Source organism: Molothrus aeneus, unplaced genomic scaffold (assembly GCF_037042795.1).
Source record: "Molothrus aeneus isolate 106 unplaced genomic scaffold, BPBGC_Maene_1.0 scaffold_30, whole genome shotgun sequence".
Lineage (NCBI taxonomy): Eukaryota > Metazoa > Chordata > Aves > Passeriformes > Icteridae > Molothrus > Molothrus aeneus.
The window spans coordinates 3221530-3237289 of record NW_027098964.1 but is presented as its reverse complement, the minus strand read 5'-3'; the positions used below and the strand labels follow the sequence as shown (position 1 = coordinate 3237289).

At 62.8% G+C, this 15760-nt stretch overlaps 1 protein-coding gene across 3 annotated transcripts; it reads right to left on the bottom strand.

The window, feature by feature from the left end:
• Positions 1 to 185: 185 nt before the first annotated feature.
• CXXC1 (CXXC finger protein 1) lies at positions 186 to 14830 on the bottom strand. Of its 3 annotated transcripts, none has more exons than XM_066570411.1 (15): positions 14770 to 14830; positions 14573 to 14670; positions 13782 to 13882; positions 12269 to 12372; positions 11614 to 11769; positions 10460 to 10486; positions 9652 to 9801; positions 8119 to 8226; positions 6226 to 6410; positions 5514 to 5721; positions 4332 to 4442; positions 2773 to 2822; positions 2047 to 2143; positions 1377 to 1529; positions 186 to 398 (listed from the first exon to the last, which is right to left on the bottom strand). In XM_066570411.1, exons 1-15 carry the CDS (start codon positions 14770 to 14772, stop codon positions 258 to 260), a joined length of 1692 nt encoding a protein of 563 aa, XP_066426508.1. In that variant the 5' UTR covers positions 14773 to 14830; the 3' UTR covers positions 186 to 257. The 3 variants fall into 3 exon arrangements, with proteins under 3 accessions (XP_066426508.1, XP_066426510.1, XP_066426509.1); XM_066570412.1 differs by lacking the exon at positions 186 to 398 and adding an exon at positions 407 to 1057; XM_066570413.1 differs by lacking the exon at positions 9652 to 9801.
• Between the last annotated feature and the right edge of the window lie 930 nt (positions 14831 to 15760).

The following is a 15760-nucleotide window of genomic DNA, read 5'->3' as shown; positions in this document are numbered from 1 at the left end:
GGGGGGGTACCAGAACCCAGAAGCTCCTGAAATTCCCCCAAAAGGCACCCCCAGGATCCCAAAGACCCCACAGAAATCCCTCCCTATATCCCACAAATCCCACTGAGAGCCCAGGGACACCCCCAGACTCCTTTTGCACACCCAGTTTATTTGGGGATGGGGGAGCACCCAGGAACCAGGGGTGGGGGGGATGTGGGGAGGGGTCTGGGGGGGCTTTGGGGCTCCAGGGGCGGTCAGCAGCCCGAGCCAGGCCCTGCTCAGCGGTCCGAGCGCAGGTCCGTGGTCAGAGGGTCGTGCTGGATGGTTTGGTGCAGCATCAGCGCCAGCAGCCCCGCCCGGTTCGTCATGGCCGCCCGCACATTGCGCTCCTGCTCGAACAGCTCGTCCAGCTTGTACCACTGTGGGGACAGGGACAATGTGGGGACAGGGACAGTGACACACAGCTCGTCCAGCTTGTACCACTGTGGGGACAGGGACAGTGTGGGGACAGGGACAGGGACAGGGACAGGGACAGTGACACACAGCTCGTCCAGCTTGTACCACTGTGGGGACAGGGACAGGGACAATGTGGGGACAGGGACAGTGACACACAGCTCATCCAGCTTGTACCACTGTGGGGACAGGGACAGTGTGGGGACAGGGACAGGGACAGTATGGGGACAGGAACAGGGACACACAGCTCATCCAGCTTGTACCACTGTGGGGACAGGGACAGTGTGGGGACAGGGACAGTGTGGGGACAGGGACAGAGACAGTGTGGGACAGGGACAGGGACACTGTCCTGCTCGAACAGCTCGTCCAGCTTGTACCACTGCGGGGACAGGGACAGTGTGGGACAGGGACAGGGACAGGGACACACAGCTCATCCAGCTTGTACCACTGTGGGGACAGGGACAGGGACACACAGCTCATCCAGCTTGTACCACTGTGGGGACAGGGACAGGGACAGTGTGGGACAGGGACAGGGACAGGGACACACAGCTCATCCAGCTTGTACCACTGTGGGGACAGGGACAGGGACACTGTCCAGCTCGAACAGCTCGTCCAGCTTGTACCACTGTGGGGACAGGGACAGGGACAGTGACAATGTGGGGACAGGGACAGGGACACACAGCTCGTCCAGCTTGTACCACTGCAGGAGGGGACAACGTGGGGACAGTGTGGGGACATGGGACAGTGTGGGGATGGTGCCAAGAACAGCGTGGGGACAGCACCAGGGACAGTGACAAGGACAGCATAGAGACAGGGACACAGGACAGTGTGGGGACATGGGGACCACGTGAGGACAGCGGAACATGGGACAGACACCACGGGGACATGGAGCAGCGTGGGGACACTTTGGGGACACTGTGGGGACGCTGGGCGGTGGCACCCACCACGCGGACGCGCTCCAGGTCCACCTCGGCGCGGCGCAGCTTCTCCCAGCAGTAGTGACGGTGGCACTTGCGCTTGGGGACGCGGCAGAAGTCCCCAGTCAGCTCGAAGACGTCGCGCACCAGAGGGCACCCGCACACCTCATCCGCGGGCACCTGGGCGGGCACGGGGTCAGCGCCGGGCTGGGGACACCCAGAGCCCCCCCTGCCACCTCCACGGCCACCCTGGGGGTCCTGGAAGTGTCCTGGGCACTGCCCCTGTGCTGTCCCCTCATGTCCACCTTGGTGTCCTGGAAGCGCTCAGGGCACAGATCCCCTAAATTCCACCCTAAAACCTCATTCTGTGCCCACCTTGAGGTCCCAGCAGTGCTCTGGGCACAGATCCCCTAAATTCCACCCCAAAACCTCATTCTGTGCCCACTTAGGGATCTCAAGACTGTCCTGGGCACTACCCCTGTTTTGTCCCCCTGTGCCCACCTTGGGGTCCCGGGAGTGCTCTGGGCACAGATCCCCTAAATTCCACCCCAAAACCTCATTCTGTGCCCACTTAGGGATCTCAAGACTGTCCTGGGCACTACCCCTGTTTTGTCCCCCTGTGCCCACCTTGGGGTCCCATGAGTGCTCAGGGCACAGATTCCTTAAATTCCACCCCAAAACCTCATTCTGTGCCCACCTTGGGGTCCCGGGAGTGCTCGGGGCACAGCACCTGCAGCCTCTTGCAGTAGGTTTTGCTCTGGGGGTTGTAAACGTCACAGAACAGCCGGGTGGCCCTGGAGGGGACACGAGAGGTGACACCCCCACCCCAGAAAGCGTCCCCAGGCTGCTCCCCATCCTTCCCAGGAGGATTCAGGGGTCTGGGGTCTCCCCTGGGTGCTCCCCCTCCATTCCCAGAGGATTTAGGGGTCTGGGGTCTCCCCAGGCTGCTCCCCATCCTTCCCAGGAGGATTCAGGGGTCTGGGGTCTCCCCTGGCTGCTCCCCCTCCCTTCCCAGGAGGATTCAGGGGTCTGGGGTCTCCCCAGGCTGCTCCCTCTCCATTCCCAGGAGGATTTAGGGGTCTGGGGTCTCCCCAGGCTGCTCCCCATCCTTCCCAGGAGGATTTAGGGGTCTGGGGTCTCCCCTGGGTGCTCCCCATCCTTCCCAGGAGGATTTAGGGGTCTGGGGTCTCCCCTGGCTGCTCCCCCTCCCTTCCCAGGAGGATTTAGGGGTCTGGGGTCTCCCCAGGCTGCTCCCCCTCCATTCCCAGGAGGATTTAGGGGTCTGGGGTCTCCCCAGGCTGCTCCCCATCCTTCCCAGGAGGATTTAGGGGTCTGGGGTCTCCCCTGGGTGCTCCCCATCCTTCCCAGGAGGATTCAGGGGTCTGGGGTCCCCCTTCCCCCCCAGAGCCCCCTCCCCACTCACCCCTCGATGCGGGTGGGGTACATGGACCCGAAGGACGTTTGGCTCTCGTACTGCAATGGGGTTGGGGGGGGTCAAAAGGGGGGGCAGGGATGGGAACCCTGAGCCCCCTCCCCAAAGCCCTATGGACCCCCAGAGGGACTCCCAGCCCCTCCAGAGCCCCCCTGAGCCCTCCCACAGTTTCCCCATGGAGCCCCCCCAGCCCCTATAGAGTCCCATGGGACCCCACAGAACCCCCAGGCTCTACAGAGCTCCCAGGAGGTCCCTACAGCCCCCCCAGACCCTACAGAGACCCCCAAAGTTCCAGAGAGTGCCACGGATGATCCCACAGATCCCAAAGGTAATCCCACAGACCCCATGGATGATCCCACAGATCCCAAGAACCAACAGGGGCACGCAGATCCCACAGATGATCCAGCAGATCCCACAGACGATCCCACGGCAGCCCAGAGAGTGCCATGGATGATTCCACAGATGATCCCACAGATCCCAAAGATAATCCCACAGACCCCATGGATGATCCCACAGGAGCCTGGAGTGCCATAGATGGTCCCACAGATGATCCCACAGACCCCATGGACGATCCCAGAGCAGCCCAGAAAGTGCCATAGATGATCCCATAGATCCCAAAGATGATCCCACAGATGATCCCACAGATCCCATGGATGATCCCACAGATCCCAAGAACCAACAGGGGCACGCAGATCCCATGGATGATCCCACAGGAGCCTGGCGTGCCACAGATGATCCCACAAATCCCATGGATGATCCCAGAGCAGCCCAGGGAGTGCCATGGATGATCCCACAGACCCCATGGATGATCCCACAGGAGCCTGGAGTGTCATGGATGATCCCACAGACCCCATGGATGATCCCACAGATCTCAAGAACCAACAGGGGCACACAGACCCCATGGATGATCCCACAGACCCCATGGATGATCCCACAGATCCCAAGAACCAACAGGGGCACACAGATCCGAAAGATGATCCCACAGAGCCCATGGATGATCCCACAGAGCCCATGGATGATCCCACAGGAGCCTTGTGTGCCATGGATGATCCCACAGAGCCCATGGATGATCCCACAGGAGCCTTGTGTGCCATGGATGATCCCACAGAGCCCATGGATGATCCCACAGAGCCCATGGATGATCCCACAGATCCCAAGAACCAACAGGGGCACACAGACCCCATGGATGATCCCACAGACCCCATGGATGATCCCACAGATCCCAAGAACCAACAGGGGCACACAGACCCCATGAATGATCCCACAGACCCCATGAATGATCCCACAGACCCCATGGATGATCCCACAGAGCCCATGGATGATCCCACAGGAGCCTGGAGTGCCATGGACGATCCCACAGACCCCATGGATGATCCCACAGATCCCAAGAACCAACAGGGGCACACAGACCCCATGAATGATCCCACAGACCCCATGGATGATCCCACAGAGCCCATGGATGATCCCACAGGAGCCTGGAGTGCCATGGACGATCCCACAGAGCCCAGGAACCCCCAGGCACCCAGAGGTGCCCCCCAGCCCGGGCTCACCTTGGCGTAGCAGCGCTCCATGTGCCTCAGGGCCACCTTGGGGTTGATGGGGTGGCCACAGGACACGCAGAAGATCTGCAGGTCCGTGTCCTCGCTGTCCCCCTCCGTGCTCTGGGGGGGACAGCGGGGTCAGGGGGTCCCACAGGGGCACCCAGAGATTGGGGGGGACACAAAGTTAGGGGGCTCCAGGAGGAACCAGATGCTCCAGGGAGGGGTTTGGGGGGACCCTGGTGTTCATGGGGGACCCAGGACAGGGCTCAGGGGAGACTCAGAGATTTGGGGAAGGCTTAGGGGGGACCCAGAATGGGGAGAATTAAAGGGTTTGGGGTACCCAGGATGGAGCTCAGGAAGGACCCAGAGATTTTGGGAGGGACCCAGAGATTTTGGGGGGGACCCAGGCAAGGACAGTGAGGGGGGGACTCGCATTTGGGGACCATGAAAAACCAGGGGGGGATCTCAAGAGGGACCCAGAATGGGGAGAATTAAAGGGGTTTTGGGGGTCCCCAGCCCTCCAGGAGCCACATGAGGGTGCCCAGGTGTCCCCAGGGGAGCAGAGGGGTCTCAAAGGGGACCCAGAATGAGGAGAATTAAAGGATTTTTGGGGGTCCCCAGCCTTCCAGGAGCTGCGTGTGGGTACCAGGGGAGCAGAGGGGTCTCAAGAGAAACCCAGAACGGGGAAAATGAAATTATTTGGGAGCACCCATGTGTACATGAAGGACCAAAAGGGATCGCAAGAGGGATCCAGAATGGGGAGAATTAAAGGGTTTTGGGAGCACCTGGGTGTCCACGAAAGATCAGGGAGCATCTCAAGAGGGATCCAGAATGGGGAGAATAAAAAATTGGGGGAGACCCAGGTGTCCATGAAGAACCAAGGATGATCACAAGAGGAACCCAAAACGGAGAATTAAAGGGTTTGGGGGAGACCCAGGTGTCCATGAAGGATCAGGAGGCATCTCAAGAGGGATCCAGAATGGGGAGAATTAAAGGCTTTGGGGGAGACCCAGGTGTCCATGAAGTATCAGGGGGCATCTCAAGAGGGACGCAGAATGGGGAGAATTAAGAATCTGGGGGGCACCCAGGCGTCCATGAAGGACCAAGGGCGATCACACGAGGAACCCAAAATGGGTAGAAATAAAGCACTTTTGGGGTCCCCAGCCCTCCGTGAGCCCCGGGGGTGCCCACCTCCTCGTCCTCGCGGGGCGGGTGCCCCTTGGCGCGGGCGATGAGCCCCTCGAGCTCGTGGAAGCGCCGCTCCATCTCCTGCAGCCGCAGCCGCGCCTGGTGCTGCTCGCGCCGGATGCGCTCCAGCAGCCGCTTGCCGTGCTCCTCCGCCACGCACGGGCTCTGCTGCCACTGCTGGATCCGCTGCGGCAGGATCTCGTAGATCCGGCTGGGATCGGGGTGAGGAAAGGGTTAATGGGGGCTGCAGGATCCCTGGGATCCATGGCTGGATCCACTGCAGCAGGATCTCGTAGATCCGGCTGGGATTTGGGGGGAAAGGGTTAATGGGGACTGGGATCCACTGCTGGATCTGCTGATCCGCTGCGTCATGATCTTGTAGATCCAGCTGGGATTTGGGGGGGAAAGGGTTAATGGGGGCTTCGGGATCCATGGCTGGATCCGCTGCGGCAGGATCTCGTAGATCCGGCTAGGATTTGGGGGGGGAAAGGGTTAATGGGGGCTGCAGGATCCCTGGGATCCACTGCTGGATCTGCTGGTCTGTACTGGTTTATACTGGTCTACGTCATTACTAATCTGTACCGGTTTATACCGCCTGTACCATTCTGTACCGGTCTGTACCGGTCAGCACCATTCTGTACCAGTTTATACCGGTCCATACCAGCCTGTCCTGTCCCGTACTGGTTTATACTGGTCCGTACTGGGGGGTACTCACTTGGCAGCCAGTTTGATGCCGCAGGCCTCGCTGCAGTACTTGGAGGGCGGGCGCGCGGGGCGGGTGCAGCCGGGGCCCAGGCACTGGCCCAGCCCCGCGGGGTCGCGGGCGTCGGCGCGCTCGGGGTGCCCGCGGCGCTCGCGGTGCCGCGCCCGCTGCCGGTGCCGCTTGTAGCGCTCCTCCTTCTGCACCAGTAACCCCCAGTTAGAACCAGTAACCGCACGGTAACATTCTCGTCACCGCCCAGTAACATCCCAGTAATCACCACTCATAGCCCAGTAACCACCAGAGCCCTCCCAGCGCTGTGCCCGCTGCTGGTACCACTTGTAGCGCTCCTCCTTCTGCACCAGTTAGCACCAGTTAGAACCAGTAACCACCCAGTAACCTCCTAGGCACCGCCCAGTAACCTCCCAGTAGTCATCACTCGTAGCCCAGTAACCACCAGAGCCCTCCCAGTGCCGCACCCACTGCCAGTGCCGCTTGTGGCGCTCCTCCTTCTGCACAGTAACCCCCAGTTAGAACCAGTAACCACCCAGTAACCTCCCAGTCACCACCCAGTAACCTCCCAGTAACCATCACTCATAGCCCAGTAACCACCAGAGCCCCTCCAGTGCCGCGCCCGCTGCCGGTGCCGCTTGTAGCGCTCCTCCTTCTGCACCAGTAAGCTCCAGTTAGAACCAGTAACCACACGGTAACCTCCTCGTCACCGCCCAGTAACATCCCAGTAATCACCCAGAAACCTCCCAGTAACCACCACTCATAGCCCAGTAACCACCAGAGCCCCTCCAGTGCTGTGCCCGCTGCTGGTGCCGCTTGTGGCGCTCCTCCTTCTGCACCAGTTAGAACCAGTAACCACACGGTAACATCCTCGTCACCACCCAGTAACATCCCAGTAATCACCACTCATAGCCCAGTAACCACCAGAGCCCTCCCAGTGCCGTGCCTGCTGCCAGTGCCGCTTGTAGCGCTCCTCCTTCTGCACCAGTAACCCCCAGTTAGAACCAGTAACCACCCAGTAACCTTCTAGGCACCACCCAGTAACATCCCAGTAATCACCACTCATAGCCCAGTAACCACCAGAGCCCTCCCAGTGCCGCGCCCGCTGCCGGTGCCGCTTGTAGCGCTCCTCCTTCTGCACCAGTAACCCCCAGTTAGAACCAGTAACCACCCAGTAACCTTCTAGGCACCACCCAGTAACATCCCAGTAATCACCACTCATAGCCCAGTAACCACCAGAGCCCTCCCAGTGCCGCGCCCGCTGCCGGTGCCACTTGTAGCGCTCCTCCTTCTGCACCAGTTAGAACCAGTAACCTCCCAGTAATCACCCAGTCACCTCCCAGTAACCACCTCTCATAGCCCAGCGCTGCCAGTGCCACTTGTAGTGCTCATCCTTCTGCACCAGTTAGCACCAGTAACCTCCCAGTAACCACCCAGTAATCTCCCAGTAATCACCTCTCATAGCCCAGCGCTGCCAATGCCACTTGTAGTGCTCATCCTTCTGCACCAGTTAGCACCAGTTAGCACCAGTAACCACCCAGTCACCACCCAGTAACCAGCACTCATAGCCCAGTAACCACCAGAGTCCTCCAGGTACTGCGCCCACTGCTGACGCCCTTTGTAGCGCTCCTACTTCTGCACCAGTTAGCACCAGTTAGCACCAGTTAGCACCAGTTAGCACCCAGAACCCTCCCAGTACCTCCCAGCAGCTCCCAGTGCTCATTCTGCCGTTCCTCCTTCCACACCAGTGAGCACCAGTAACCACCTGTCACCACCCAGTAACCACTGCCCGTAACCCAGCAACCACCCGGAGCCCTCCCAGTAACCCATGGAACCTCCCAGTAACCCCCAGTAAGCTCCCAGTGGCCCTCCCAGTAGCTCCCAGTAAGCTCCCACCTTCTTGTCCGACTTCTTCTCGCGGCGTTTGACGTGTTTGACCTTCACGGCGCGTTTGCGCAGGACAGGGTCCAGGAACGGCGCGTCCTCGGCGTCGCTGAGCCAGGGCTGGCAGGACCAGGGACACATGGGGACACGTGGGGGACACACGGGGACGTGTGGGGTGACGTCCCCGATGCGCCTCAGAGCGTGGCCCGTGAAGGGACACGAGGGGACAACGTGGCCTGAGGTGCCTCGGGCATGTGGGGACGTGCCAGGACACGCTGGGGACACACAGGGACACGCCTCAGAGTGCCATGGGGACATGTCCTGATGTGCCAGGACACACAGGGACACGCCTGACACGCCTCAGAGTGCCATGGGGACATGTCCTGATGTGCCAGGACATGCTGGGGACACACAGGGACACGCCTCAGAGTGCCATGGGGACATGTCCTGATGCGCCAGGACATGCTGGGGACACACAGGGACACGCCTCAGAGTGCCATGGGGACATGTCCTGATGTGCCAGGACACGCTGGGGACACGCCTGACATGCCTCAGAGTGCCATGGGGACATGTCCTGATGTGTCAGGACACGCTGGGGACATTTGGGGACACTCCCTGACACACCTGAAGCTCACCTTGACACACAAAACCACCTCTGAACAGCCTAAACCAGGCCTAAGCAGCCTAAACCAGGCCTAAACATAATAAACCAGGCCCTGACGTGCAAAATCCTCCCTCAAATCTGCTCCTGTGGTATTTGGGGGGGGATTTGGGATGCCTGGTGGGATTTGGGGTGCCCAGGGGGCAGTTCTGGGGGCCCGAGGAGGTATTTGGGGTGCCTGGAGGGCAGTTTTGGGGTGCTGGGGGGCAGTTTTGGGGTCCCAGGGGGCAATTCTGGGCTCCTGCTGCAGTTTTGGGGTCCCGGGGGGGCAGTTTTGGGGTCCCAGTGGGGGCCGTTTTTGGGCTCCTGGTGCAGTTTTTGGGGTCCCAGTGGGGGCAGTTTTTGGGGTCCTGTGGGGCAGTTTTGGGGTCCTGGTGCAGTTTTTGGGTCCCGGGGGGGGCAGTTTTTGGGGTCCCAATGGGGGCAGTTTTGGGGTCCCGGGGGGGGCCGTTTTGGGGTCCCAATGGGGGCAGTTTTTGGGGTCCCGGGGGGGCGCTTTTGGGGTCCAGTGGGGGCAGTTTTTGGGGTCCCTGTGGGGGCAGTTTTGGGGTCCAGGGGGGGCAGTTTTGGGATACTGGGGGGGCAGTTTTTGGGGTCCCGGGGGGGGCAGTTTTTGGGGTCCCAGTGGGGGCCGCGTTTTTGGGCTCCTGGTGCAGTTTTTGGGGTCCCGGGAGTGGGGGCAGTTTTGGGGTCCCAGTGGGGGCCGTTTTTGGGGTCCCGGGGGGGCAGTTTTTGGGGTCCCAGTGGGGGCAGTTTTTGGGGTCCCGGGGGGGCAGTTTTGGGGTCCCGGGGGGCAGTTTTGGGGTCCCGGGGGGGGCATTTTTGGGGGTCCCGGGGGGGGCATTTTTTGGGGGTCCCGGGGGGGGCAGTTTTTGGGGGCTCACCAGGCCGTGCTCGTCGAAGGCGCCGGCGCAGAGCTCCTGGTAGAGCCGGGGGTCGAGGGGCAGCTCCTCATCCGAGAGGCTCTCGGGGGGCCCCGGCCCCCCCAGCTGCGCCTTCAGCAGCTCCAGGTCCCCCTCACGCCCCCGGGCCAGCTGGGGGGGGGGGTCAGCACTGCCAGAGACCCCCGGGACCCCCCCATGGCACCCCTGGGACCCCCCCCGGGACACCCCCATGGCACCCCTGGGACCCCCCATTGCACCCCGGGACCCCCCCAGGGACCCCCCTTGTGCTCCTGTGCCAGCTGAGGGGGGGGTCAGCACTGCCAGGGACCCCCAGGACCCTCCATGGCACCCCCGGGACCCCCCTTGTGCTCCTGTGCCAGCTGAGGGGGGGGGTCAGCACTGCCAGGGACCCCCAGGACCCCCCCATGGCACCCCCGGGACCACCCTGAGCTCCCCCTTGTGCTCCTGTGCCAGCTGGGGGGGGGAGGGCAGCACTGCCAGGGACCCCCCCATGGCACCCCCATCAGTTTGGGGGGGGGGTCAGCACCCACCAGCGACCCCCTGGGACCCACCAGACACCTCCAGGACCCCCTTATGGCACCCCCAGGACCCCCCTGCACTAAATGGGGGGGTCAGCACCTTCCTGGGCACCCCCACCCCTGTACCTGTGAGCCCCCCCCCACCCCAAGGGCAATGAGGGTTTTGGGGTGCCCCTCCCCCACTCCCTTCTCATGGGGACGGGGGGGGGGTCTGGGGTCCCCCCTTTCCCCTCCCCCTGCCCTCCCCCCCCAGTACCCCAGGGACTCACCGAGGTGGGGAAGTACTTGTAGGACTCCTGTGGGGACACCGAGGGGACATGTCAGGGACAGGGCGGTGGCACAGGGATGTGGGGACACGGGGACGCGGGGACAGGGGGACACAGGATACGGTAACACAGGGACATGGGGACACAGGGACATGGGACAGGGTGACACAGGGACATGGGACAGGGTGACAGAGGGACACAGGGACATGGGGACACAGGGACACAGGGACACGGGACAGGGTGACACAGGGACATGGGGACATAGGGACATGGGACAGGGTGACACAGGGACACAGGGACACGGGACAGGGGGACACAGGGACACAGGATACGGTAACACAGGGACATGGGGACACAGTGGCACAGGGACATGGGACAGGGTGACACAGGGATGGACATGAGACAGGGACACGAGACATCTCGGAGACATGTCAGGGATACAGGATAGGGTGACACAGGGACACGGGACGCTTGGGGACACAAGAGATGTTGGGGACAGATTGGGGACATGCTGACAGAGTGACACACAGACATGGGACGTGAGGACATAGCGAGACAGGGTGACACAGGGACATGGGACACAAGAGACATTGGGGACATGTTGGGGACACTGTGAGACAGTGACACACGGACACGGGACACGGGAACACACGGACATGGGACACCGGGGGACACAGAACACCTTGGGGACACAGGACACCTTGGGGACACCTCAGGGTGACACAGGGACACGCAGCAGCTTGCTGGGGACACAGGGACGCATCAGGAGCGTGACACATCAGGGACGTGGCACGAGGTGACAAAGAGACACAAGGACGCGGCGGGACGGTGACAAAGGATGTGTCACAACACGAGACACGGTGACCAAGGGACACAGGACAGGGACATGGGGACAAAGGAACGCAGCACAAGACGAAACGCTAACAAGGGACACAGGGCAGGGTGACAAAGGGACACGAGGTGGTGACAGAGCCACGTGACAGGGACACAGTGACAAAGAGCCACGCTGGGGACACACTGAGGCCACCTCAACACCCCCAGCCCTGGCGGGTGCCGTGGCCACACCGAGCACACGCGGGGGACGCCCTAAAGACACACCAAGGACACGCTGGGGACACGCTGGGGACACGTTGGGGACACGCCAGGCGCCCGCTCACCCGCGCCCGCAGCTGGCACTGCCGCAGCCGGCACTTCTGGCGGATCTTGTTGGGGCCCCCGAATTTCTTCATGTCCCGGCAGAAGTCGCACTGCCCGCAGTCCTCGGGGCGCCGGCACGCCTCGCACTCGCCACACATGCGGGCCGAGCGCTTGATCTGGGGTCGGGAACCCCGAAAACGGGGTCAGGCACCCCGAAAATGGGGTCAGGTACACCAAAAATGGGGTCAGGCACCCCGAAAATAGGGTCAGGTACACCAAAAATGGGGTCAGGCACCCCAAAAATGGGGTCAGGCAGCCCAAATCCCCACCAGGGACACCCCTGCCTCACACTCGCCACACATGCGGGCCGAGCGCTTGATTTGGGGTTGGGAACCCCGAAAACGGGGTCAGGAACCCCGAAAATGGGATCAGGCACCCCGAAAATGGGGTCAGGCACCCCTAAACACACCCAGGGACACCCCAAAACCCAACCCGGGCAGGGGTCCCAGGCACCCAGAAAGGATCAGATCCCCGAATCTCCCCCAAAGCACCCCCAAGCCCCCTGGTGCCCCCCAAATCCTCATCCCAGGGCACTCAGGCACCTCCCAGCCTCCCCCCAGAATTGGGGTGTCCCCCTTTGTGGGGTCCCCACCCCGTGACCCCCCCAGAGCCCACCTTGGCAGCCCGGCCCTGCTCCAGCTCCTGCCCCTTGGCCCCCTCGTGCTCCTTCTCGCGCCACTTCTTGTGCCGGTACCGGATCTCCAGGGATGGGTCCTTCTCTGAGGGGGGGTCACAGAGGGGTCAGGGGGGTCCACCGCCGGGGAAACCCCAAAAACAGCGTCAGGCACCCCAAAAACGGGATCGGGCATCCCAAATCCCACCAGGAGCACCCCAAATCCCACCAGGGACACCCCTGCCTTACATACACTGAACATGCAGGGCTGAGCACTTGATCTGGGGTCAGGCACCCCAAAAACAGGGTCAGGCACCCCAAAAACGGGGTCAGGCACCCCAAATCCCACCAGGGACACCCCTGCCTTACATACACTGAACATGCAGGCTGAGCACTTGATCTGGGGTCAGGCACCCCAAAAACAGGCTCAGGCACCCTAAATCCCACCAGGAGCACCCCAAATCCCACCAGGGACACCCCTGCCTTACATACACTGCACATGCAGGGCTGAGCACTTGATCTGGGGCCAGGCACCCCAAAAAACACCCAATCCCCCCCCCACAAAACCACATAGAGCCCCCCCGGGTGTCCCTGGAACCCCTCAAATCAGCCCCTGCCCCTCTCACTGCAGCCCAACACTCCTGGATGGCCCCCAGCCCCTCTCACCGTGACACTGCCACTCCTGAATGGCCCCCCAAAGCCCTCCCAGAGCCCCCCAAAGCTCTCCCCCAGCCCCCAGCCCCTCTCTCCGTGGCACTGCCACTCCTGGCTGGCTCCTTCGAGCCCATGCAGAACCCCCCAAAGCCCTTCCAGAGCCCCCCAAGCTCTCCCAGAACCCCCCAAAGCCCTTCCAGAGCCCCCCAAGCTCTCCCAGAACCCCCCAAAGCCCTCCCAGAGTCCCCCAAGCTCTCCCAGAGCCCCCAGCCCCTCTCTCCGCGGCACTGCCACTCCTGGGTGACCCCCTCGAGCCCCTGCAGAGCCCCCCCAAAGCCCTCCCAGAGCCCCCCAAAGCTCTCCCAGAGCCCCCCAGAGCCCCCAGCCCCTCTCACTGTGGCACTAGCACTCGTGGGTGGCCCCCAAAGCCCTCCCAGAGCCCCCCAAAGCCCTCTCACCGCTGCACTGCCACTCCTGGCTGGCTCCCTCGAGCCCATGCAGAACCCCCCAAAGCCCTTCCAGAGCCCCCCAAGCTCTCCCAGAACCCCCCAAAGCCCTTCCAGAGCCCCCCAAGCTCTCCCAGAACCCCCCAAAGCCCTCCCAGAGCCCCCCAAGCTCTCCCAGAGCCCCCAGCCCCTCTCACTGTGGCACTGCCACTCCCGAATGGCCCCCCAGAGCCCCTCAAAGCCACCCAAAACTCTCCCAGAGCCCCCCAAAGCCCCCAGCCCCTCTCACCGCGGCACTGCCACTCCTGGGTGGCCCCCTCGAACCCATGCAGAGCCCCCCCAAAGCCCTCCCAGAGCCCCCCAAAGCTCTCCCAGAGCCCCCCAGAGCCCTCCCAGAGCCCCCAGCCCCTCTCACCGCGGCACTGCCGGCAGTACCACTCGCGGATGGCCTTGGCCATGCGCTCGGTGATGTTGATGCAGTCCCCATGGAACCACTCGTTGCAGTTGTCGCAGCCGCTGTGGGACGGGGGTGACACCGAGACCCTCAGCTGGGCACCCCCAAAGACCCCCCCGGGGGGACCCTGAACCCCTCCCCGCTTCAAGGGATCCCCTCCAACACCCCCCGGGGCCAAGACAAGCCGGGACCCCCCCAAATCCCACCCTGAGAGGCACCTGGGACCCTCAGCCCTGTGTCCCCCCCCACTGCTGCCCCCTCAGATTTGCTGCAACCCCCCCAGACCCTCTCCCACATCCTGAAGCACTTGGGGACCCTGCTCCCCCCATTCCCCCAAATATCCTGAAGCAGCTGGGGACCCTCGAGACCCCCCCTCACATCCTGAAGAAGCTGGGGACTCCCCAGACCCCCCCCCACTCACATCCTGAAGCACTTGGGGACCCCCGAGACCGCCCCTCACATCCTGAAACACCTGCAGACCCCACTCCTCCCCGTTCTCCTCATATCCTGAAGTAGTTACAGACCCCCCAGATCCCCCCCCTCACATCATGAAGCACCTGCAAACCCCACTCCCCCCCGTTCCCCTCACATCATGAAGCACCTGTGGACCCCCCCAGACCGCCCTTCACATCCTGAAGCACTTGGAGACCCCCGACAACCTCCCCTCACATCCTGAAACATCTGCAGACCCCACTCCTCCCCGTTCTCCTCATATCCTGAAGTAGTTACGGACCCCCCAGACCCCTCCTCACATCATGAAGCAGTTGATGTCCGGCTTGCGGCACACGCAATAAACCGGCGCGTTCTCCTCCCCGCCCGGGGCCGCCTCCGCGTCCGAGAATTCGCTGTCCTGAGGGGGTAACGGCGGGGGGTGTCAGGGCCTGGGGGGGTCCCCCAGACACCGCAGCCCCCCTGAGGCCCCCACACAGCCCTGGTTCCCCCCTCCCACCATCGCTGCCGCCGCCTCCGAGGGACGCTCCCGGCTAGGCCCAACCGCGGCCGGAAGCGGGGGCGTGTCCAACTTCCGCTTCCTGATAGGGGCGCGCCCGCCCACAGCATGGCGGCTGCCAGGAGAGCAATGGCGGCGGCCATGGGGGCCGCCATGTGTGGGGGAAATGTCACCCGCGGTCGCAAAGAGACGCCTGAGAGACAGCAGTGGTGGCAGAACGTTTATTGGGGACATGGGGGACATCGGGATGTGAGGGGACATGGGGGACATTGGGGATATGAGGGGACATGGAGGACACTGGGGGGACATGGGGGACACATGGGGACCTGGGGGGAGACGGGGGATATGGTGGGGAGGACAACAGGGAATGGGGGTCATGAGAACATGGCAGGACGCAGGTGGCCCGCAGGTGACACACGGAGGTGTCACACAGGTGCCACAGGTATCCCACGGGGTGTGTCCATCTCGTCCCCTGTCACTCTGGGCGAGCCTCCTGGGAGTGCTGCAGCTGCTGCAGCTCCTCTGCCAACCTGGGGGCGGGGCCAGAGAAGGGGTGGGGCCAGACGTGGGCAGGCCCCAGGTGACAGGGCCACACCTGTCCTACACACCTGTCCCACACCTGTCCCCAGGAATCACACCCCTGTCCTGAGGGGGTCACACACCCATCCTTGGGGGTCACACACCTGTCCAAGGTGTCACACACCTGTCACGGCGTTGCAGGCTCAGCTGCTGCCGGCCCAACTCCACCTCCAGCTGTCGCTCCGCCCACTCCTGCTCCTGCTGCACCAATCGCCTGCAAGAATGGGGATTGGGGGGTGGGGACAGGCCCCAAGTGGGCGGGGTCACCTTTGAGGGGGCGGGGCCAGAGCTGGGCACTCACCAGAGCACAGCTCCCTCTGGGCCCAGCTGCTCCTCGGTGTCCATCACACGGCGCTCTGGGCAAGGGGGGGGACATTGGTCAGCCCAAGGGGACACACCTGGGTTTGGGGGG

Excerpts from the sequence above, each read along its gene's own strand:
- CXXC1 (XM_066570411.1), bottom strand. Across the intron at positions 2,823-4,331 it reads TGGAGCGCTGCTACGCCAAG|TACGAGAGCCAAACGTCCTT; the intron begins GTGAGCCCGGGC and ends ACCCCATTGCAG. Across the intron at positions 2,144-2,772 it reads TACCCCACCCGCATCGAGGG|GGCCACCCGGCTGTTCTGTG; the intron begins GTGAGTGGGGAG and ends TGTCCCCTCCAG.